Below are 19,483 nucleotides of genomic sequence, written 5' to 3'. Positions count from 1 at the left end.
GGGCTTCATCACTACGTATCACTAAAATAGTACACAACAATGTCAATAATTCCTACATACGCCTACGCTTTAACTGCACCTATACTGATTAGGTAATCGTCGTTTTAACAAGACGTAATGAAGCCATTCGTCGGTAACTCAATTTGATTTAAATTCATCTATTGTGTCGATTATAACCATACCAAAAGGCAGCCAACACGCAAAAACTAAGTCTAGAAAGTTGCTTATTTGTTTGTTCCGTTCATAGATTTTGTGATTTCCTAACAAAGAAAACACACGTAGGCTTCAGTCAGTTTCATCATCGGACGTCGAGGCAGAGTACGAAATTCCACCGGTATCACCACGACGTCCTCCGTTCCACAAGTGAGCGTTTCTATGGCAGTTTTTGCCACGCACCACCGCTTTGTGGACACAGCTGCCCACTGAAGTATTTCCGAACCAATTCGACTTAGGGTCCTTAAAGAATAGAGCGAACCAATTCTTAAAAGGCTGGCAAGGCACTCGCGAGTACACCCTGTGGTATGGAGTGTCCATGGTTAACACTTTATTCAAAGTGACCCTCCAGGTTATCCTCTCGGTAGCATCCGGTCCCATAAAGAATATTGTTTTAGTGAATCCTACACATTAATAAAAATCTACGAGGGTTTTACATCGATATTGAAAAGACAACACTACAAAGAGTGAAGCGCGTGTCTACAACATACTTAGCGAATAAAATTTCTTTATCATAAGCGTGCCTCTTTCGAAAATCTATTAAGTTAAATCTAGCGTGGTCTGAAGCCAATCCGTTGGAGACACAAATCTTGTCTTGTTGTTATTAATGTTAGGGTGAGTGATTGTATTGTACAAACTGTAAAATCAGTTACCTCCAGGGGCCTAAGCTTATACCGCCGGTCAAAAAAATTGTACGAAAATAGCCACGTAACATTTGAAAAATTTCTAATTGTGCCACTTATATTGTAATATTCATTCAATTGAAAGCAATCCTTTATCTAAATCAGGGTTGGGTGTTACGTCTTAATTACTGGTATCATGACCAATGGGGCTTGGACAAGGTCTTGCTTTATCACTAATTTTATAGTTTTTTTTTTTTTTTTTTTTTTTTTATAAAATAGGGGGCAAACGGGCAGGAGGCTCACCTGATGTTAAGTGATACCGCCGCCCATGGACACTCTCAATGCCAGAGGGCTCGCGAGTGCGTTGCCGGCCTTTTAAGAATTTGTACGCTCTTTTCTTGAAGGACCCTAAGTCGAATTGGTTCGGAAATACTTCAGTGGGCAGCTGGTTCCACATAGCGGTGGTGCGCGGCAAAAATTGCCTTGAGAAACGCTCAGTCGTGGAACGTCGGATAGATACTTTTTAGAGAGAAAAGAAAGGATCACAGAATCCACTCCGTGTCTTGGTTCTTATATTTTTTTTATTCAGTTTCTATAATCATCATCATACATGCATTACACATGCATATGTAACGTATGATTTTAGGTAAAGTTCTGCTAACTTTTTTGCGACCCACCCTGACGCCTTAGAAGTTTTTAACGAGATCGTCCGCCGTATTTTACGACAGTAAGTTACGGCTACGGTAAGAATTATTTGTCCCAAATGTCCAAACCAAAAAGTCGATGCCGTATGTCATACAGAGAAGGCAAATCACATTTTACCTATTCGAAAATATCATAATGATTTTAGCAGGATTTATGCAGTATTTAAAATTACTAAGAAATTATATTCTTTGTATGTATTTAAATGTTATTGTATAATACAATCACTTTTAGGCATAATAATTATATGTAACCAAAATAAATGTGGATTGGCGGTATCCTGGAGACGGCGAAATTTTACTATTTTATGTCGGAAAGATGTCGGCAGTTGGAATAAATTAATTAAATAAATAAGTCGTTTTATTGAAAAACAATCTATGAATAAAATATACTTTTCTTAACATTTGAAAAATTCTGTTTTAATTCAACCTACACACGGATTTCAGTGACCACAATCGGTGCTAATTTAATAATGCTTACATTTAAATCTCGTATCAAAATATAAGTGCGAAGTTATGACATGTAATGGACGTTTCGAATCAATTGAAATCTATTCTACATGCCGCGAACTTGGTTGGTTGGATAGACCGCTTTTTATTTTTCGCATGTGCATTGTGCCAATTATTTTAATAGGTGGCTTTAAATACGTTTATGTCGTAATTGATAAAGTTATACAGAACCAGACACGGAAATTGATATTGGAAAATAAAACTAAGTCTACGGAATCATGCTTTAATTCTTAAGATCAAACAACATGTTTAGTCATACAACTTAAAAACTAAAGAATTTCATATTCAAACATGAGTCCTGTTACATGAGGCACAACAATTTAACAAATACCACAGATTTATGTGTAATTTGTAAATATTTCGCACGCAAGTTATTCAAAAATTGTTCAAAACAATTTTGATTATCCAACATTTTGTTCTAATCAACTTCGAAAACTTACGCGCAAAGGTCATTGTGGGTAACCTTATTGTTACCTGTTTATTTAAAAAATACATACATTTAATAATTTTCAAACATTAGAAGGTACGTTAATACATAATTTGATAATCCACAACTAGAAAATATATTTCACAACTCCAGTTTCATATATTGTTTTGCACCGAAGCACAAATATGACATACAATATATGAAATCTACACTACTACATTTGATATGACATTTTAAATACATAAATGATTTTAGACAATTTAATAGGAATATATGAATAAGCCACTAAAGTGCCCTATTAAAGAAAATACTATCAAGAGATAATTTCAAGGTAAATGTTAATTTAATAAATGCTTGTTGTTTTTTATAAAAATATTTGTGGGATAGAAAACCACATCGAAAAGTGACAATTACGAGCTTTATCAAAATTTAATAAAGGTAGAAAATTGAGCGTTATTTCTTGTGGCGTCAAGTAATAATTTGTAACAATTTAATATTTAATAATGAATTTTGGACCTTAAATGTAACGAACATACTTTTTATTATGTGCCTTGTTTTTATGTACTGTACATTTGTGCATATACAGATTTGGTAGGGGACATGTGCTTATTATACACATACGAAATCACTAGAAATTATCATTCGCACTAATCGAACCTTATATTAAATTAATCCCAAACTAACTTAAGTCGAATTAATATAAAGTGAGAATTTCTTAATATATGACTCTGTTACAACTTAAATGGGGAATTTATACTCATGTAGTGTACGTAATAGTATTTTAGTCATCAACACGCCCGGCTCGTATATTCAAAATACCATTTAAAATGTAACAAATCGTAATATTTTTATTTAAAAATCTAATCTAAACGAAAAGAGGAAACAAATATCAATATTGGTAATGAATATTTGGAATATATAAAGCGGGCGTTAGACATTTTAAATAATTTTGAATCAATCTCAGACCGCTTCCTCCGGCCCGTAGGACCATATGGTATATGGCCATCTTTCCCTAAAGTCGGAGATTTTTTCTTCTTATTTTAGTTCTTGCTCTATGTAATAAGAGTTTTTAGTCTTCAAAATGATAGATATTCATCCATCAGAAGGAGGAGAAAATTTGTCCGATTAATCGAAGTGCGGTTTCAGTTTGAAATACTAAATCACATACAGTTTTAAAGCATATTAGTTTTTTTCCGAATACTGACATGTTAACTAAATCTAAAGGCGATGAAATTGGCAGATTACTTACTAAATAATGGTATAAAATATATTAGCCAACCAGAGGTCAGAATATTCTTTACGAGTTACTTAAGTACTACCTACACAGGGCTTGAACGTATCAAGTCGACCTTTGCAAATTCAATATAAAGTTGGTGGTCGAAATGATGTATAAACGCAATTTTTAGGATACCAACTAATCATGAACTGTCAAATGGTTATTATTTGTTCAGAGAATGGAAAAATCTTCCGTCTCCAACTAAACATATCGTTAGAGATATACGATATATAGTGGTTTTGAATACATCGCACCAACATATAGACATTCGGCGGTTGGTAGGGTTAGACCGCACTGAATAAGCTTGAGTTTTATTCATAATCCGTGGGTATATAATGCCTATTGGATAATGGCATGAGCATATCAATATGACAGGATCCCGTATTATTGAGGAATATTCCTTTGGTATAAAACTTTTGAAATTCCTAAATAATAAAGTATACGTAAAAATTGTGATATGAATTAAGTCGTCGAAACGAATCTGACACTGCGAATACTACAGCGTTTTTTGTTAACAAATATGTGTGTAAGTGTTGTTGCTATATTATTTGGATTAATGAAGTAGTCTTCGGAAAAGGGTGGCCATTTTGGACCTTAAAATAAAACGGGGTCTAATGAGTTTGATACCATGGTAACGATGCATTTTCCATAGTCCAGATTTTATAATGAGCGTTAGTGACATTGTCATTGCAACGTAGTACAGTTAATTTTAGACAATTTGATTAATATATTTTAAAAAATACAATCGCTAATCGATTCTATTGTAATTGTTTTTTTTTTTATTATCTCGAAAATAGACATATAACTGATATATTCTACATCTAGTCATTGCTATAAATATTATTCTGTAGAACAAGTATCAACAGAGATAGATCGATATTGGTTTGGTAGCGATAGAAATATTTTTTGTATTATAAATTTACAAATTAACTTTCCTCCAATGGTTCACCGCCAACGGCTCCCTCCAATTCATCTTCTTGTATGGTTTTGTTATTCTCTATCGATATAGAATCTGCAGTTTCGTCCTTTTCTACGATCGGACCGTGTTCGTTACGCAGGCTGGCGCCCTCGCATTCGCCAGTCGGACGTAGGACGAGGTACATCAGTAGATCCGATAATGATATAATGCCCGTTACTTTATCTTCTTCGTTTACCACGACTAGACGATGCACCTATAAATTTTATAAAAATCATGATCTGAATTTGTTTAGGACGTTTTATTGGGTCTACGTAATATTCTTAGTTCAGCCTAGAATGTAGGGGGGAGGTGGGCTGCATTATGAATTCTATTGTGGGTCCAGCCAATTTAGAATCGGAGACCCGTCACCCTGGGTGGGCGCTAGACCAACCTGAGGCTTTAAACAAAATTAAAGTTTTGATGTTTATTGTGTGCAACTTTTAAATAAATATTTATTATCAGCGCATGGTGTAAGTGACATCGAAAAGATTTACAACTTTTAACTCAAATGAAAACAACATTGTGGTATGTAGTTGTAATAGTTAAATGGAGTTTGTATGCTTGATGCAGTGCCCAGTGCTGGTTGCTCTGACGTGTCGAGGTTCCAGCGTTTCTTCGACGACATATACCAACGTTTGTTCGCCATGTCCTACCTGTGCCCGGGGTTCTTGCCCTGGATTGATTGTGGCCCCGCTACAGAACAGAGTGGTAATCTATCTAGTTTTATAAATAAACACATTCTAAAAAGTTTGGTTTACATATTGTAATAGTCACAGTAGAATACGAAAAACGTAGTAAGAGTCTACATCTCTCTTTTTCGTCGGTTGAAAAGGCTAATATATAGGCTGGCAATATAAAAGAAGGACAAAGTTATGAGTTCCATTTTACCTCAAATGTTCGTAACTTACGGGTTAGACGTTAGTGGCTTCAAACCAAATATATAGCACAGAATCAAAAACAGGTTGAGTGAGTGACTCTTGGTGGTACTAGGTAAAGAAGCTGCTGCAAGCTGGTGTTGTAATCCATAAAGGGTTATAGCGCAAATATATAAATATAATTTATTTTAAAAGACGACAATTCAAAGAATGCTAAAGCGTCAAAAGTCCCGGAAAACTAAAATTTCTTGCCTTTAATTTGCGGGAGTTCGAGTTTAAATAATGCTTTAAGAATAATTGTGACTTCGAGTGGAAATCTGAAGTTATTTATTCAGCTGCCTTTTAAACTTAAATAAAATATAAGATGAATTAAACTACATTTAATATGGAACCGTTTGACAATGACTTCATACTGGCATTAAGCTACATTCTGTTCTGCATGAGCATCATCATTTTTTCACAGTCCACAGTCAGTCTTTACCCACATGCATTGAAAATCGCTTACTAATGCACTAATTTGCAATTTCTTGATCTTGTTATATCCATAGGAAAGTTCGTGATAAGGGCTGTCGGATTGATGTACATCCTGGTTATAATTTTCGACATGCTCGCCGCCTTCTCCAGCCCTGGCAACTTTACTGCATTCCTAATGGTTCTACTGGCACTCGGCGTTTTGGCCATCCTACTTATGATCTCACGCAAGCCACAAAATAAGTATGTATACAAGTATTCTCTGTTAATAGCAAATAAAGCGATTGAGATAAGAATATTTAATTATATTAACATCGATAGTTTGTGTTACATTTTAATAATATTCAGTGTTTTGTTTATATCCTATATCTGCTAATATTTTTGCGAAAATTTATTAATAATTGCGTTGAATTTCATGAACATGGAGTTCCATTTTACTAATTATGTTATATTACATCCTTTGCGACGGCCCTAAGACAGCGTGAAACAAATGACGGTGGTTAGGAATTTCGTCTACAGGTGGTCTTATTCAATTGTTTTATTCTTTCAGGAACGGCTTGATATATACTACACCTGGCGTCCCTTTTGTACCGGCCATTGCAGTTACTGTAAACATATATCTGATTTTAAACCTCTCTATACTGACCCTTGTACGATTCACCGTCTGGATGATTTTAGGTAAAAATCTTTGCTCTAAAGATACCACAGATAACAAAAATGTGCTAATTTACGTAATTTTCGAATATTTATTGAGCATTTTTAGATTTTGTAAATCTTGTCGTACGTTGAAAGTTGGAATAACATATTCGTAGTAGGTATTTTTATTTATTCTAACTGCTGGAATGGAAAATTATATCAAAATTTCATGACATTAAAGTAATCTTAACTAATCAAATTTAATAGAACAGACATTTTACTTTTTCAGGATTCTTTATGTACTTCATGTATGGTATTAAGAACTCTGTATTAGAGACCGACCCGCCCAAGTCTCCGGAGCCAATACCACCACCCCCGAACCCACTTGACCGTACTATGTTAGTCCCAGGGCCCACTCAAAGTTACCCAGTCGGAGATCGAAACATATTCCAGGGCGATGGAAGTGGACCCTTCGGCAACAATGATCATCAGTAAGAAATTACAATTAAATCAAATATAATTAATGACAGAGCTCATTTGTGCCATTTTTAAGCTTCAAAATCAAAGTATTGATTTTCCTTGTACTTTAAAAAAATGTTGTGAGCAACATAATAATTATACTGTGAGATTTTCACGCAATTTTCAGATATTGTCGTTGTATTTATTATACCATTTAATCTATTTTCGAATCAAAACTCTTCAGAATCTATGAAGATCCGCTGCAGTCCTGGAAGATAACAGAAACCCAACCAACACGGAACCGTACTACAAGCAATGTATCATTTAAACAAGTAGAAACTCGGTAAGTACCTGCCAGTGAAACGTATATGTGTAACTTTATTTTCATCTACAAAAATTATTACTATATTGTATTGTATATGAAGCGAATCGCAGTGGTAGTGTTTTAAATTTTAACATTACTTTATTGGATTTGGGTTAATGTGTCTGTCTACTTATTAAATGTTAGTGTAAATTGATAAATTAAAGTTTTATCATAAGATATAAACTATCGGCAGCTCTTTTTAATGAGATGTGAAATCGAATTCGAGAATCAGTTTTATGGAAATTTCTCTTTACAGATTCGATCCTCAAACCAACAATGTGACCACGCACACTTCTAGCCGACCACCATGGGCGTATCCGGAGGTTTCCTACGATGCATGGGACGACTAAATACCGTGTTATCCCATATAATGTTTTTCCTGAAAATTTATTTTAAATGTTAATTTGAGAGTCTTTCCTTGTTTGTATTGCTTCGGCATTTATACTTGTTTCAATAATGAAAAAACTCCCGTTCTCGCATACTATATAGATACGGGATTATATTTTATGCATTCAACTAGTACAAAAAAAGAAATTATTTATTTACACTTATTTTTAACAGTAGTTATATAGAATTTATTTTATGATGAACCAAAATTACGAAAATATTATTTATTTTAGTAAAATATTTTTATCTGAAGTATCCAAGATTAACTTTGAACGTTATAAAATTGTATAAGAAATATAAAACATTATTACCTTGACATTCTAGTTATATTCGACGTTACTGTGTTGTTAAAGAGTTGTTAGAGAGATAGTTATAAGTCAATAAAAAAGTTATTACACAAAAGTATTACAGAGTTTATTTATTCATTGTTTTTTAATGTATAAATTTATTTTAATTATCAGTATTAATAGCGTAAGTAGTTATTTATTAATCAGTTCACTTTTTGTTTTTACACAGTATTAGATTATTCTTGTCCGTATTTCACTTTGTAAAATAAAATTGTTTAGAAAGGTGAGAATCCTTATATGTTATTGTCTAATATATGCATTTACTATATTAAACTAGTATTAATAAAATATTAATCACTCTCTGTATTTGAAAGAACTGAATGTTTGGTCTGATATTCGTATATCCAACGCTTAAGGTGCTTATTCCAAAACGTTTCGAGATCTAGTCAAAATATGTCAAACTAATTGTGTGGCTTCAAGTTTGTTACGCATTTTGGAATTCGAACCTAAAACTTCTTCGCACACAAACATATCAATCGAATTTTCAAGCAAAATATCCAGCGTGATACTTGCTTGTTGAGCAAAATTTTCAATCTTTACCTGTGACTTTGAACACCGGCTAAAATAGATTTTATCTATGTGCGCAATGAATCCGCGCAAGTAACGATTCGAAAATTCGAAAGGACGATGCGTGTCCCGTCATAAAAGACTCATCATGCAAGAAAAAAAAAAACAACATGCGTAATGGCTCAGCATTATTATGAAACCCAGTTAAATCTAACAAAGATTGGAAATTTTGCTTTGAATGTTTCGTAAAACTTTTAAAATTTTCTTACTTCACTATTTTGTATAATATGTATTTTGGAAAACAAAAATCTATTGAATACTTTTAATAGCTAAGTCTGTCAGCCTAAACAGTTGCTTAAATGTCTAGTTTAATTATATTATGTATAATACTGAACACGTAAATCACATATCTAATATACCAATTTGTGTGAATGTTTTCTAAACTTGTAATAGTCATTATAATCTTGGTGTCATGAAATGGTTGTAGACAATAATGTAGTTATAATAAAATACGCACGCAAACTTCTCAGCACTTCGTTACGTTATCCTCAACATATAGGTCCTATTGAAACTCACGATTGTGATATTTTAAGTAATATATTGGTTAATTAGTCTTGTTAGTAACTCGCTTAAATTAGACATTTGTTTTACTTTAATGCCTGTTTAACTTAATACTGATTTTGTACATAGTATGGGATGCATGTGATAATTAGACATCTCAACGTTATTTTGTAGGTCATTCAGTATGAGATTCAAATAGATGTTTTGTCACTCTTATTCATCTTCAAAGCGATGATAATGATAAGGACATCGTGTTAATTGTGGCTTATTGTGTCTATTACTGAGATTCGCCATTTAAATTTATTCACTATAATATTATGATACTCAAATTAAATGTGATTTTAATTTTATATATTGTAGCTTGTTCTTCGCGTAACTATTATTTAGAAATGAAACGAAGATTGATGTTTGTATTATTCATATTAAATATAGGCCTTAATATGAAGTTGTTGTTGTTTATTAGAATTAAATTATGTATTTAACTATCAATTAAGACTCTTAAATATTAGGCGTTAAATTAAATATTATATTAGTTAAAACGTATTTATTTAAAAACTAAAGACAGACAACTTACGCTGGTATTAAACACTGAGGACAATGATAGACTTTTGCCATTTTGAAAAAAGTTCAGTTCAAACAGTGTTAGTGCATTGATTTGGTTTATAAATAAATGCGCTAAGTTTTTTGTTTCCTAGCACAAATATATATCGTCATATTGATAATACAACATATGTTACCTCATAAAAGATGTGTGTAAAAGTCAATAGAAAATGTTTCGATTTTCGGTAAATAAATTTTAATTCTTTGCTCTTAGGCAGGAAATAATTTTAATGATATTTAAGGTTTGCGGCATGTGTATTAGTTTCTAAGTTAAAAAAAATCCTACTGTATTATGAGAATGTAAAATCACTACTAAGACCGCGAATATTGACTCCAGAATCTTGAAAGCCTACTAGAATTTGACATACTGGAGTCACATTTCGCGCTCAGTTACAACTAAAACAAAAGCTTTCTGTCCAGTATCTCAAATCTAGTATTATTCCCCACTGCTCAAATATAAACTGTAAAGCTGTTTAGTCATATTGTCTTAATAGTGTTACAAAATTTGGTGCATTAATCGTTTTTGGAATTAGCGTATATAAAAAAGATGCTCTTAAAAACGAAGCATTTGCCAAACATTCATCATAAATGTAACGGACGTTTTTACACTAAAATATAATTGGAATAATTTGACTACCCAGTTAAATAACTTTAACTGATTCTTTTAACTTTTAGTGCACCTATATAATACAAAAAAATATGTTTAGAGATTGTTGTACTAACATATAATATTGTGTAAACTGTAAACGTAGAGTAAGGTAGCTACATCGGATGGGCTTCATCACTACGTATCACTAAAATAGTACACAACAATGTCAATAATTCCTACATACGCCTACGCTTTAACTGCACCTATACTGATTAGGTAATCGTCGTTTTAACAAGACGTAATGAAGCCATTCGTCGGTAACTCAATTTGATTTAAATTCATCTATTGTGTCGATTATAACCATACCAAAAGGCAGCCAACACGCAAAAACTAAGTCTAGAAAGTTGCTTATTTGTTTGTTCCGTTCATAGATTTTGTGATTTCCTAACAAAGAAAACACACGTAGGCTTCAGTCAGTTTCATCATCGGACGTCGAGGCAGAGTACGAAATTCCACCGGTATCACCACGACGTCCTCCGTTCCACAAGTGAGCGTTTCTATGGCAGTTTTTGCCACGCACCACCGCTTTGTGGACACAGCTGCCCACTGAAGTATTTCCGAACCAATTCGACTTAGGGTCCTTAAAGAATAGAGCGAACCAATTCTTAAAAGGCTGGCAAGGCACTCGCGAGTACACCCTGTGGTATGGAGTGTCCATGGTTAACACTTTATTCAAAGTGACCCTCCAGGTTATCCTCTCGGTAGCATCCGGTCCCATAAAGAATATTGTTTTAGTGAATCCTACACATTAATAAAAATCTACGAGGGTTTTACATCGATATTGAAAAGACAACACTACAAAGAGTGAAGCGCGTGTCTACAACATACTTAGCGAATAAAATTTCTTTATCATAAGCGTGCCTCTTTCGAAAATCTATTAAGTTAAATCTAGCGTGGTCTGAAGCCAATCCGTTGGAGACACAAATCTTGTCTTGTTGTTATTAATGTTAGGGTGAGTGATTGTATTGTACAAACTGTAAAATCAGTTACCTCCAGGGGCCTAAGCTTATACCGCCGGTCAAAAAAATTGTACGAAAATAGCCACGTAACATTTGAAAAATTTCTAATTGTGCCACTTATATTGTAATATTCATTCAATTGAAAGCAATCCTTTATCTAAATCAGGGTTGGGTGTTACGTCTTAATTACTGGTATCATGACCAATGGGGCTTGGACAAGGTCTTGCTTTATCACTAATTTTATAGTTTTTTTTTTTTTTTTTTTTTTTTTATAAAATAGGGGGCAAACGGGCAGGAGGCTCACCTGATGTTAAGTGATACCGCCGCCCATGGACACTCTCAATGCCAGAGGGCTCGCGAGTGCGTTGCCGGCCTTTTAAGAATTTGTACGCTCTTTTCTTGAAGGACCCTAAGTCGAATTGGTTCGGAAATACTTCAGTGGGCAGCTGGTTCCACATAGCGGTGGTGCGCGGCAAAAATTGCCTTGAGAAACGCTCAGTCGTGGAACGTCGGATAGATACTTTTTAGAGAGAAAAGAAAGGATCACAGAATCCACTCCGTGTCTTGGTTCTTATATTTTTTTTATTCAGTTTCTATAATCATCATCATACATGCATTACACATGCATATGTAACGTATGATTTTAGGTAAAGTTCTGCTAACTTTTTTGCGACCCACCCTGACGCCTTAGAAGTTTTTAACGAGATCGTCCGCCGTATTTTACGACAGTAAGTTACGGCTACGGTAAGAATTATTTGTCCCAAATGTCCAAACCAAAAAGTCGATGCCGTATGTCATACAGAGAAGGCAAATCACATTTTACCTATTCGAAAATATCATAATGATTTTAGCAGGATTTATGCAGTATTTAAAATTACTAAGAAATTATATTCTTTGTATGTATTTAAATGTTATTGTATAATACAATCACTTTTAGGCATAATAATTATATGTAACCAAAATAAATGTGGATTGGCGGTATCCTGGAGACGGCGAAATTTTACTATTTTATGTCGGAAAGATGTCGGCAGTTGGAATAAATTAATTAAATAAATAAGTCGTTTTATTGAAAAACAATCTATGAATAAAATATACTTTTCTTAACATTTGAAAAATTCTGTTTTAATTCAACCTACACACGGATTTCAGTGACCACAATCGGTGCTAATTTAATAATGCTTACATTTAAATCTCGTATCAAAATATAAGTGCGAAGTTATGACATGTAATGGACGTTTCGAATCAATTGAAATCTATTCTACATGCCGCGAACTTGGTTGGTTGGATAGACCGCTTTTTATTTTTCGCATGTGCATTGTGCCAATTATTTTAATAGGTGGCTTTAAATACGTTTATGTCGTAATTGATAAAGTTATACAGAACCAGACACGGAAATTGATATTGGAAAATAAAACTAAGTCTACGGAATCATGCTTTAATTCTTAAGATCAAACAACATGTTTAGTCATACAACTTAAAAACTAAAGAATTTCATATTCAAACATGAGTCCTGTTACATGAGGCACAACAATTTAACAAATACCACAGATTTATGTGTAATTTGTAAATATTTCGCACGCAAGTTATTCAAAAATTGTTCAAAACAATTATGATTATCCAACATTTTGTTCTAATCAACTTCGAAAACTTACGCGCAAAGGTCATTGTGGGTAACCTTATTGTTACCTGTTTATTTAAAAAATACATACATTTAATAATTTTCAAACATTAGAAGGTACGTTAATACATAATTTGATAATCCACAACTAGAAAGTATATTTCACAACTCCAGTTTCATATATTGTTTTGCACCGAAGCACAAATATGACATACAATATATGAAATCTACACTACTACATTTGATATGACATTTTAAATACATAAATGATTTTAGACAATTTAATAGGAATATATGAATAAGCCACTAAAGTGCCCTATTAAAGAAAATACTATCAAGAGATAATTTCAAGGTAAATGTTAATTTAATAAATGCTTGTTGTTTTTTATAAAAATATTTGTGGGATAGAAAACCACATCGAAAAGTGACAATTACGAGCTTTATCAAAATTTAATAAAGGTAGAAAATTGAGCGTTGTTTCTTGTGGCGTCAAGTAATAATTTGTAATAATTTAATATTTAATAATGAATTTTGGACCTTAAATGTAACGAACATACTTTTTATTATGTGCCTTGTTTTTATGTACTGTACATTTGTGCATATACAGATTTGGTAGGGGACATGTGCTTATTATACACATACGAAATCACTAGAAATTATCATTCGCACTAATCGAACCTTATATTAAATTAATCCCAAACTAACTTAAGTCGAATTAATATAAAGTGAGAATTTCTTAATATATGACTCTGTTACAACTTAAATGGGGAATTTATACTCATGTAGTGTACGTAATAGTATTTTAGTCATCAACACGCCCGGCTCGTATATTCAAAATACCATTTAAAATGTAACAAATCGTAATATTTTTTTTTAAAAATCTAATCTAAACGAAAAGAGGAAACAAATATCAATATTGGTAATGAATATTTGGAATATATAAAGCGGGCGTTAGACATTTTAAATAATTTTGAATCAATCTCAGACCGCTTCCTCCGGCCCGTAGGACCATATGGTATATGGCCATCTTTCCCTAAAGTCGGAGATTTTTTCTTCTTATTTTAGTTCTTGCTCTATGTAATAAGAGTTTTTAGTCTTCAAAATGATAGATATTCATCCATCAGAAGGAGGAGAAAATTTGTCCGATTAATCGAAGTGCGGTTTCAGTTTGAAATACTAAATCACATACAGTTTTAAAGCATATTAGTTTTTTTCCGAATACTGACATGTTAACTAAATCTAAAGGCGATGAAATTGGCAGATTACTTACTAAATAATGGTATAAAATATATTAGCCAACCAGAGGTCAGAATATTCTTTACGAGTTACTTAAGTACTACACAGGGCTTGAACGTATCAAGTCGACCTTTGCAAATTCAATATAAAGTTGGTGGTCGAAATGATGTATAAACGCAATTTTTAGGATACCAACTAATCATGAACTGTCAAATGGTTATTATTTGTTCAGAGAATGGAAAAATCTTCCGTCTCCAACTAAACATATCGTTAGAGATATACGATATATAGTGGTTTTGAATACATCGCACCAACATATAGACATTCGGCGGTTGGTAGGGTTAGACCGCACTGAATAAGCTTGAGTTTTATTCATTATTGATATGCTCATGCCATTATCCAATAGGTATATAATGCCTATTGGATAATGGCATGAGCATATCAATATGACAGGATCCCGTATTATTGAGGAATATTCCTTTGGTATAAAATACTGACACTGCGAATACTACAGCGTTTTTTGTTAACAAATATGTGTGTAAGTGTTGTTGCTATATTATTTGGATTAATGAAGTAGTCTTCGGAAAAGGGTGGCCATTTTGGACCTTAAAATAAAACGGGGTCTAATGAGTTTGATACCATGGTAACGATGCATTTTCCATAGTCCAGATTTTATAATGAGCGTTAGTGACATTGTCATTGCAACGTAGTACAGTTAATTTTAGACAATTTGATTAATATATTTTAAAAAATACAATCGCTAATCGATTCTATTGTAATTGTTTTTTTTTATTATCTCGAAAATAGACATATAACTGATATATTCTACATCTAGTCATTGCTATAAATATTATTCTGTAGAACAAGTATCAACAGAGATAGATCGATATTGGTTTGGTAGCGATAGAAATATTTTTTGTATTATAAATTTACAAATTAACTTTCCTCCAATGGTTCACCGCCAACGGCTCCCTCCAATTCATCTTCTTGTATGGTTTTGTTATTCTCTATCGATATAGAATCTGCAGTTTCGTCCTTTTCTACGATCGGACCGTGTTCGTTACGCAGGCTGGCGCCCTCGCATTCGCCAGTCGGACGTAGGACGAGGTACATCAGTAGATCCGATAATGATATAATGCCCGTTACTTTATCTTCTTCGTTTACCACGACTAGACGATGCACCTATAAATTTTATAAAAATCATGATCTGAATTTGTTTAGGACGTTTTATTGGGTCTACGTAATATTCTTAGTTCAGCCTAGAATGTAGGGGGGAGGTGGGCTGCATTATGAATTCTATTGTGGGTCCAGCCAATTTAGAATCGGAGACCCGTCACCCTGGGTGGGCGCTAGACCAACCTGAGGCTTTAAACAAAATTAATTTCAATAATCGTGACCCACAAACGCTACTTGTGGGTTATGGCTGGCAAAAACTGATTGTCTCACAGGGCCTTGGTATGGGCGGCCAATTATTATATCAAAAGTTTTAAGCTTTCCCTATTAACAGTAGTGCATCTGATGTATTCTTGCGCTTTTATTTTTATTTCATGTTTAAATTTTTCTATTACTGTTTCACTTCTTTCTACATTTAACACACACTCTCGTAAAAACATCACAAAAGTAAAATAAAAAAGATAAACGGTTATTTGACGGTTATTTGACAAGATACGTCATGTTCGATGACTGCATTAGTCAAGAATCATCAATTATAGAACAAACGCAAGAATAGTACGAAATATCGTAATAAAGAAGTGAAATATGAAACTTCTTCTTCTCACTCTTCTTACCTCTGCACGGACAATCCTTTCCATGACCTCATAGAGGGTCTCGTCCAGATTACACTTTTGAACTCCTTCAAACCACTCGTTGCGATGTTCATTTGCTTTTTTTAACGTCACATCCAGGTTATTATATGTTTTCTCAGCAGCCAAGTTCTATAACAAAATCAAACGATATTAACTTTAATTATAAAGAATATTAAAATAATTCTAATATAGTGCCCTATATTAGAATTATTTTGAGGCTCAATGGAAAAACTGCTCTATCTAGCATGGAATACATATGCAATATATATAGAGGTTTTGGGAAGACTCCAGGCCTTGCAATCTATATACGATAACAAATGCGATCGCAATGCTAATTAAAAACTTAAAATCCAGAGCTATAATCCTAGATAATCTCAGATTGAATTTACTTTGATTTTGATAGTTTATACCCAATTTTATGACAGGTTGGTATGGCGGTTTTCGTACGATACCCTTGCCATTCCACTAAAATGATTGTATTTAAATGGAACATATAGAAAAACATAGGCACAACGTAAATTTGAACACACAACTTCTTTGTTGTCCACTAATCCAGAAAACTTCAACTTTTCTAGGATAAGAATACTTCTGCATCAGTAGTATTTACGAGGTCACGACAACATAATGATACGCCATAATCATCAACCCTTTGCAATTCGTATTATATTTATAACACGCACTCGGGAGCCCACATTCATCACGTAACATCAGTTGAGCGGCCTGCCCCTTTGCCCCAGGTTTTATAAAAAAATACTTACAATAACATCGAACTTGGCATAGATATCTTTCAGCCGGCCCTCAGTATCAATAATGGGTAATGCTGAAACTCGACGGTTGACGAATTTCCTTAAGGCTTCAATAATAGAAGTCTCCTCTGTGGCCGTTTCAATATTATTAAGCGTTCCAATGTTCAGGTCTCGTAGCTTATTTTGTAAATATTTGGGTTTTGGCAATTCATTTATCTGAAAATGTATTTAATAATGTAAGTACTGGAATTCTGCGTTTTGCGATGGGTTCATTGTATTCGTGTTAAAATTATTAGTTCAAACGAACCGATATTAGTTAAGGACTTAATATCTGTTTTGGTCATACATAATAAAATAATTTAGCTTAATTTAAAATAGATAAAAATTGTAGTTGTTAGTCTAGTTATAACATCTTTAAATATATTATTGGAACAGCGACTAACTTGAAGGATCTTATGACCCCCCACGTAGAGTAAAACCGTTACTACTTATAAAAAAGTCAATAGTTTGTAATCTAAAGAAAACTTATAATATTCCAATTTTACGATGTAGTAATATCTAATATAACGGTAATGAGTATCTAAAGCAAACATGTAAACATTTGAAAGTTCTTCTAAGCTTTTGTAATGTTAAAGCATCTTCATTTTAAAACAAGATCGCTATTATTATACAAAAGCCGCGAGGTATTATCAGTTACCATAATAACTGTTTTCAAAATTAAATTATTAATTGAAAATAATTCTGGCTACTTACATATAAAAAGAGAAACCTAAGTATTCTCTTGTGTGTGAGTATGTAGAGTACATTGCCAGTCTCCGGGTCGATGACGGGCAAACGATGAATCCTGTTTGTGATCAGTATCCTAATGGCTTCGTACAAAGAAGAATCTGGCCCAATCGATACGAGCGGCACTACCGAACCCTTAAGTACCTCTGAAAAATTATAGAAAGATAATAAAAAAAATAATAAAGTAACAATATTGCTAATAAGAAGAGCGATAATGCACCGATCTAGTTACAGGTGCGCTGCAACGATGTTTATTCTTAATACACCGTCAAAGCTTACGTAGTAGTTGACGCTTCAAATTCAACTCGGTAACAAAGATATACGGGCATCGTATCTGTGGGTACACGTACTATAAGTGAATCACATTCCATTTCAAACATTATCTTAGGCACAAAAGGCGGATTAACGTACTTATTAATTTAAAAATATATTAAGAAACGGATACAGAAAAGGCCAAAACAAAAGGTTGTTGCGCCACTGTTTTTTGAAGCTACAGTGCCTTCCAAACCGAAAGAATTACAATTCTAGAAATCAAACCTATATGATATATGCATTATATCTACACTAAACTGCATATTAATAACTTCGAATTAATAATATATATTTAACTGTAAACCTTTGTACAAAAATCAAATATAATACTAGGTGTGTTCAATAAAAGGTAAAATGAGTATGATACAACTATCTTTTAATAAGTGTTATGTAATTTTTGACCTTTCCTGTTTATACGCGCAAGATACAAGATATACAAAATATTGTTTTTTTCTAAAGTTATTCCCTTTTTTTAAATCTGCACCCTGAACCCTTAAAATATCCTGTATATGTAAATGTTATCATCTGTCCCCGTATGACCCATAAAAAACAGCCGATGATTTTACCGGCGGATGGAATCGCCATAAATGATTCTGATAATGACATCGGAGTTGGAGGTGACGGTCTTTTCCAAGTCATGGACGTTTTTACCGTTTCCAGATCATAATGGTGAAGCAATATTTCATCCATATTTACGAGTCTAGCCAAATTGTAATATATTATATAATTACTATAATACTATTGCAATTATAAAGAGGATATTGGGAGTGAAATTTCAATATCGTTATTTTTGTTGGAATGCACTATTAATTATTAATGAATTTCGATCGTATTTCTTATTATGTCAATGGGATTCATATGTCTATACGTGGGTAACACTGAAAATGTTTAGAACTGGCCAGTTAGAAACACTGCAACTTGCCAAAGACAAACACAAATTTCAATTTTAGAACTGTTTGGTAACCTAATGTAGTATATTGCATTCATTTGTTATTTATTTTTGTGAATTGGCGGCAAATCTAAAAGTCTTGTTTCACGTGAAAATGAACCTAATGCGAGAAAATTTTCAGTCAATGATTTATTATCACTTTCGTTGTGAGCTTACTCAAAGCTATGATACGCTGCGATTAGCATTTCTTAATGAATCACCATTTTGTGACACTATTTACAACTGGTTTAACGAGTTTAAGCGTGGACGTTATCAATGCAATAGCAATAGCAATCTCAATGATGATCCGCGTGAGGGACGTCCTTTAATAGCGACTACTGCAGATAACATCAGTGTTGTGCGACGTATGATAGAGGAGGATAAGAGAGTGACTTATCAGCAAATACGGGCAAGCCTAGATATTGGTATGAGTCAAGTTCAAGAAATATTACACGAACATTTAGGAGTCAGGAAGCTTTGCACCAGATGGATTCCCCATACTTTAATCGACGACCAGAAACCCCACCAT

At 33.3% G+C, this 19,483-nt stretch overlaps 2 protein-coding genes across 6 annotated transcripts in view; one reads left to right on the top strand and one right to left on the bottom strand.

Annotated features, from left to right (window-relative positions):
- The first annotated feature begins 5,265 nt into the window (after positions 1-5,265).
- LOC123718805 (probable cationic amino acid transporter) lies at positions 5,266-7,863 on the top strand. Its single transcript, XM_045675705.1, has 6 exons — positions 5,266-5,416; positions 6,132-6,297; positions 6,605-6,732; positions 6,980-7,181; positions 7,394-7,492; positions 7,770-7,863. The coding sequence occupies exons 1-6, from the start codon at positions 5,266-5,268 to the stop codon at positions 7,861-7,863; spliced, it is 840 nt and encodes a 279-aa protein (XP_045531661.1).
- Positions 7,864-14,877: 7,014 nt separating this feature from the next.
- Positions 14,878-19,483, bottom strand: part of LOC123718969 (5'-AMP-activated protein kinase subunit gamma-2-like) — a 45,527-nt gene continuing 40,921 nt past the window's right edge. For all 5 annotated transcript variants that reach the window (XM_045675993.1, XM_045675994.1, XM_045675996.1 and 2 more), the window contains 4 exons: positions 17,682-17,860; positions 16,941-17,144; positions 16,165-16,311; positions 14,878-15,559 (listed from right to left, as the gene is read on the bottom strand). In XM_045675993.1, coding sequence (XP_045531949.1) covers positions 15,314-15,559; positions 16,165-16,311; positions 16,941-17,144; positions 17,682-17,860 — 776 coding nt within the window. In that variant the 3' untranslated portion in view covers positions 14,878-15,313. The remainder of the gene's footprint in view (positions 15,560-16,164; positions 16,312-16,940; positions 17,145-17,681; positions 17,861-19,483) is intronic.

The sequence above is a fragment of the Pieris brassicae genome, chromosome Z (assembly GCF_905147105.1).
Source record: "Pieris brassicae chromosome Z, ilPieBrab1.1, whole genome shotgun sequence".
NCBI classification, from domain to species: domain Eukaryota; kingdom Metazoa; phylum Arthropoda; class Insecta; order Lepidoptera; family Pieridae; genus Pieris; species Pieris brassicae.
The sequence above is the reverse complement of the archived record's forward strand: the minus strand, read 5'-3'. Positions and strand labels throughout refer to the sequence as shown.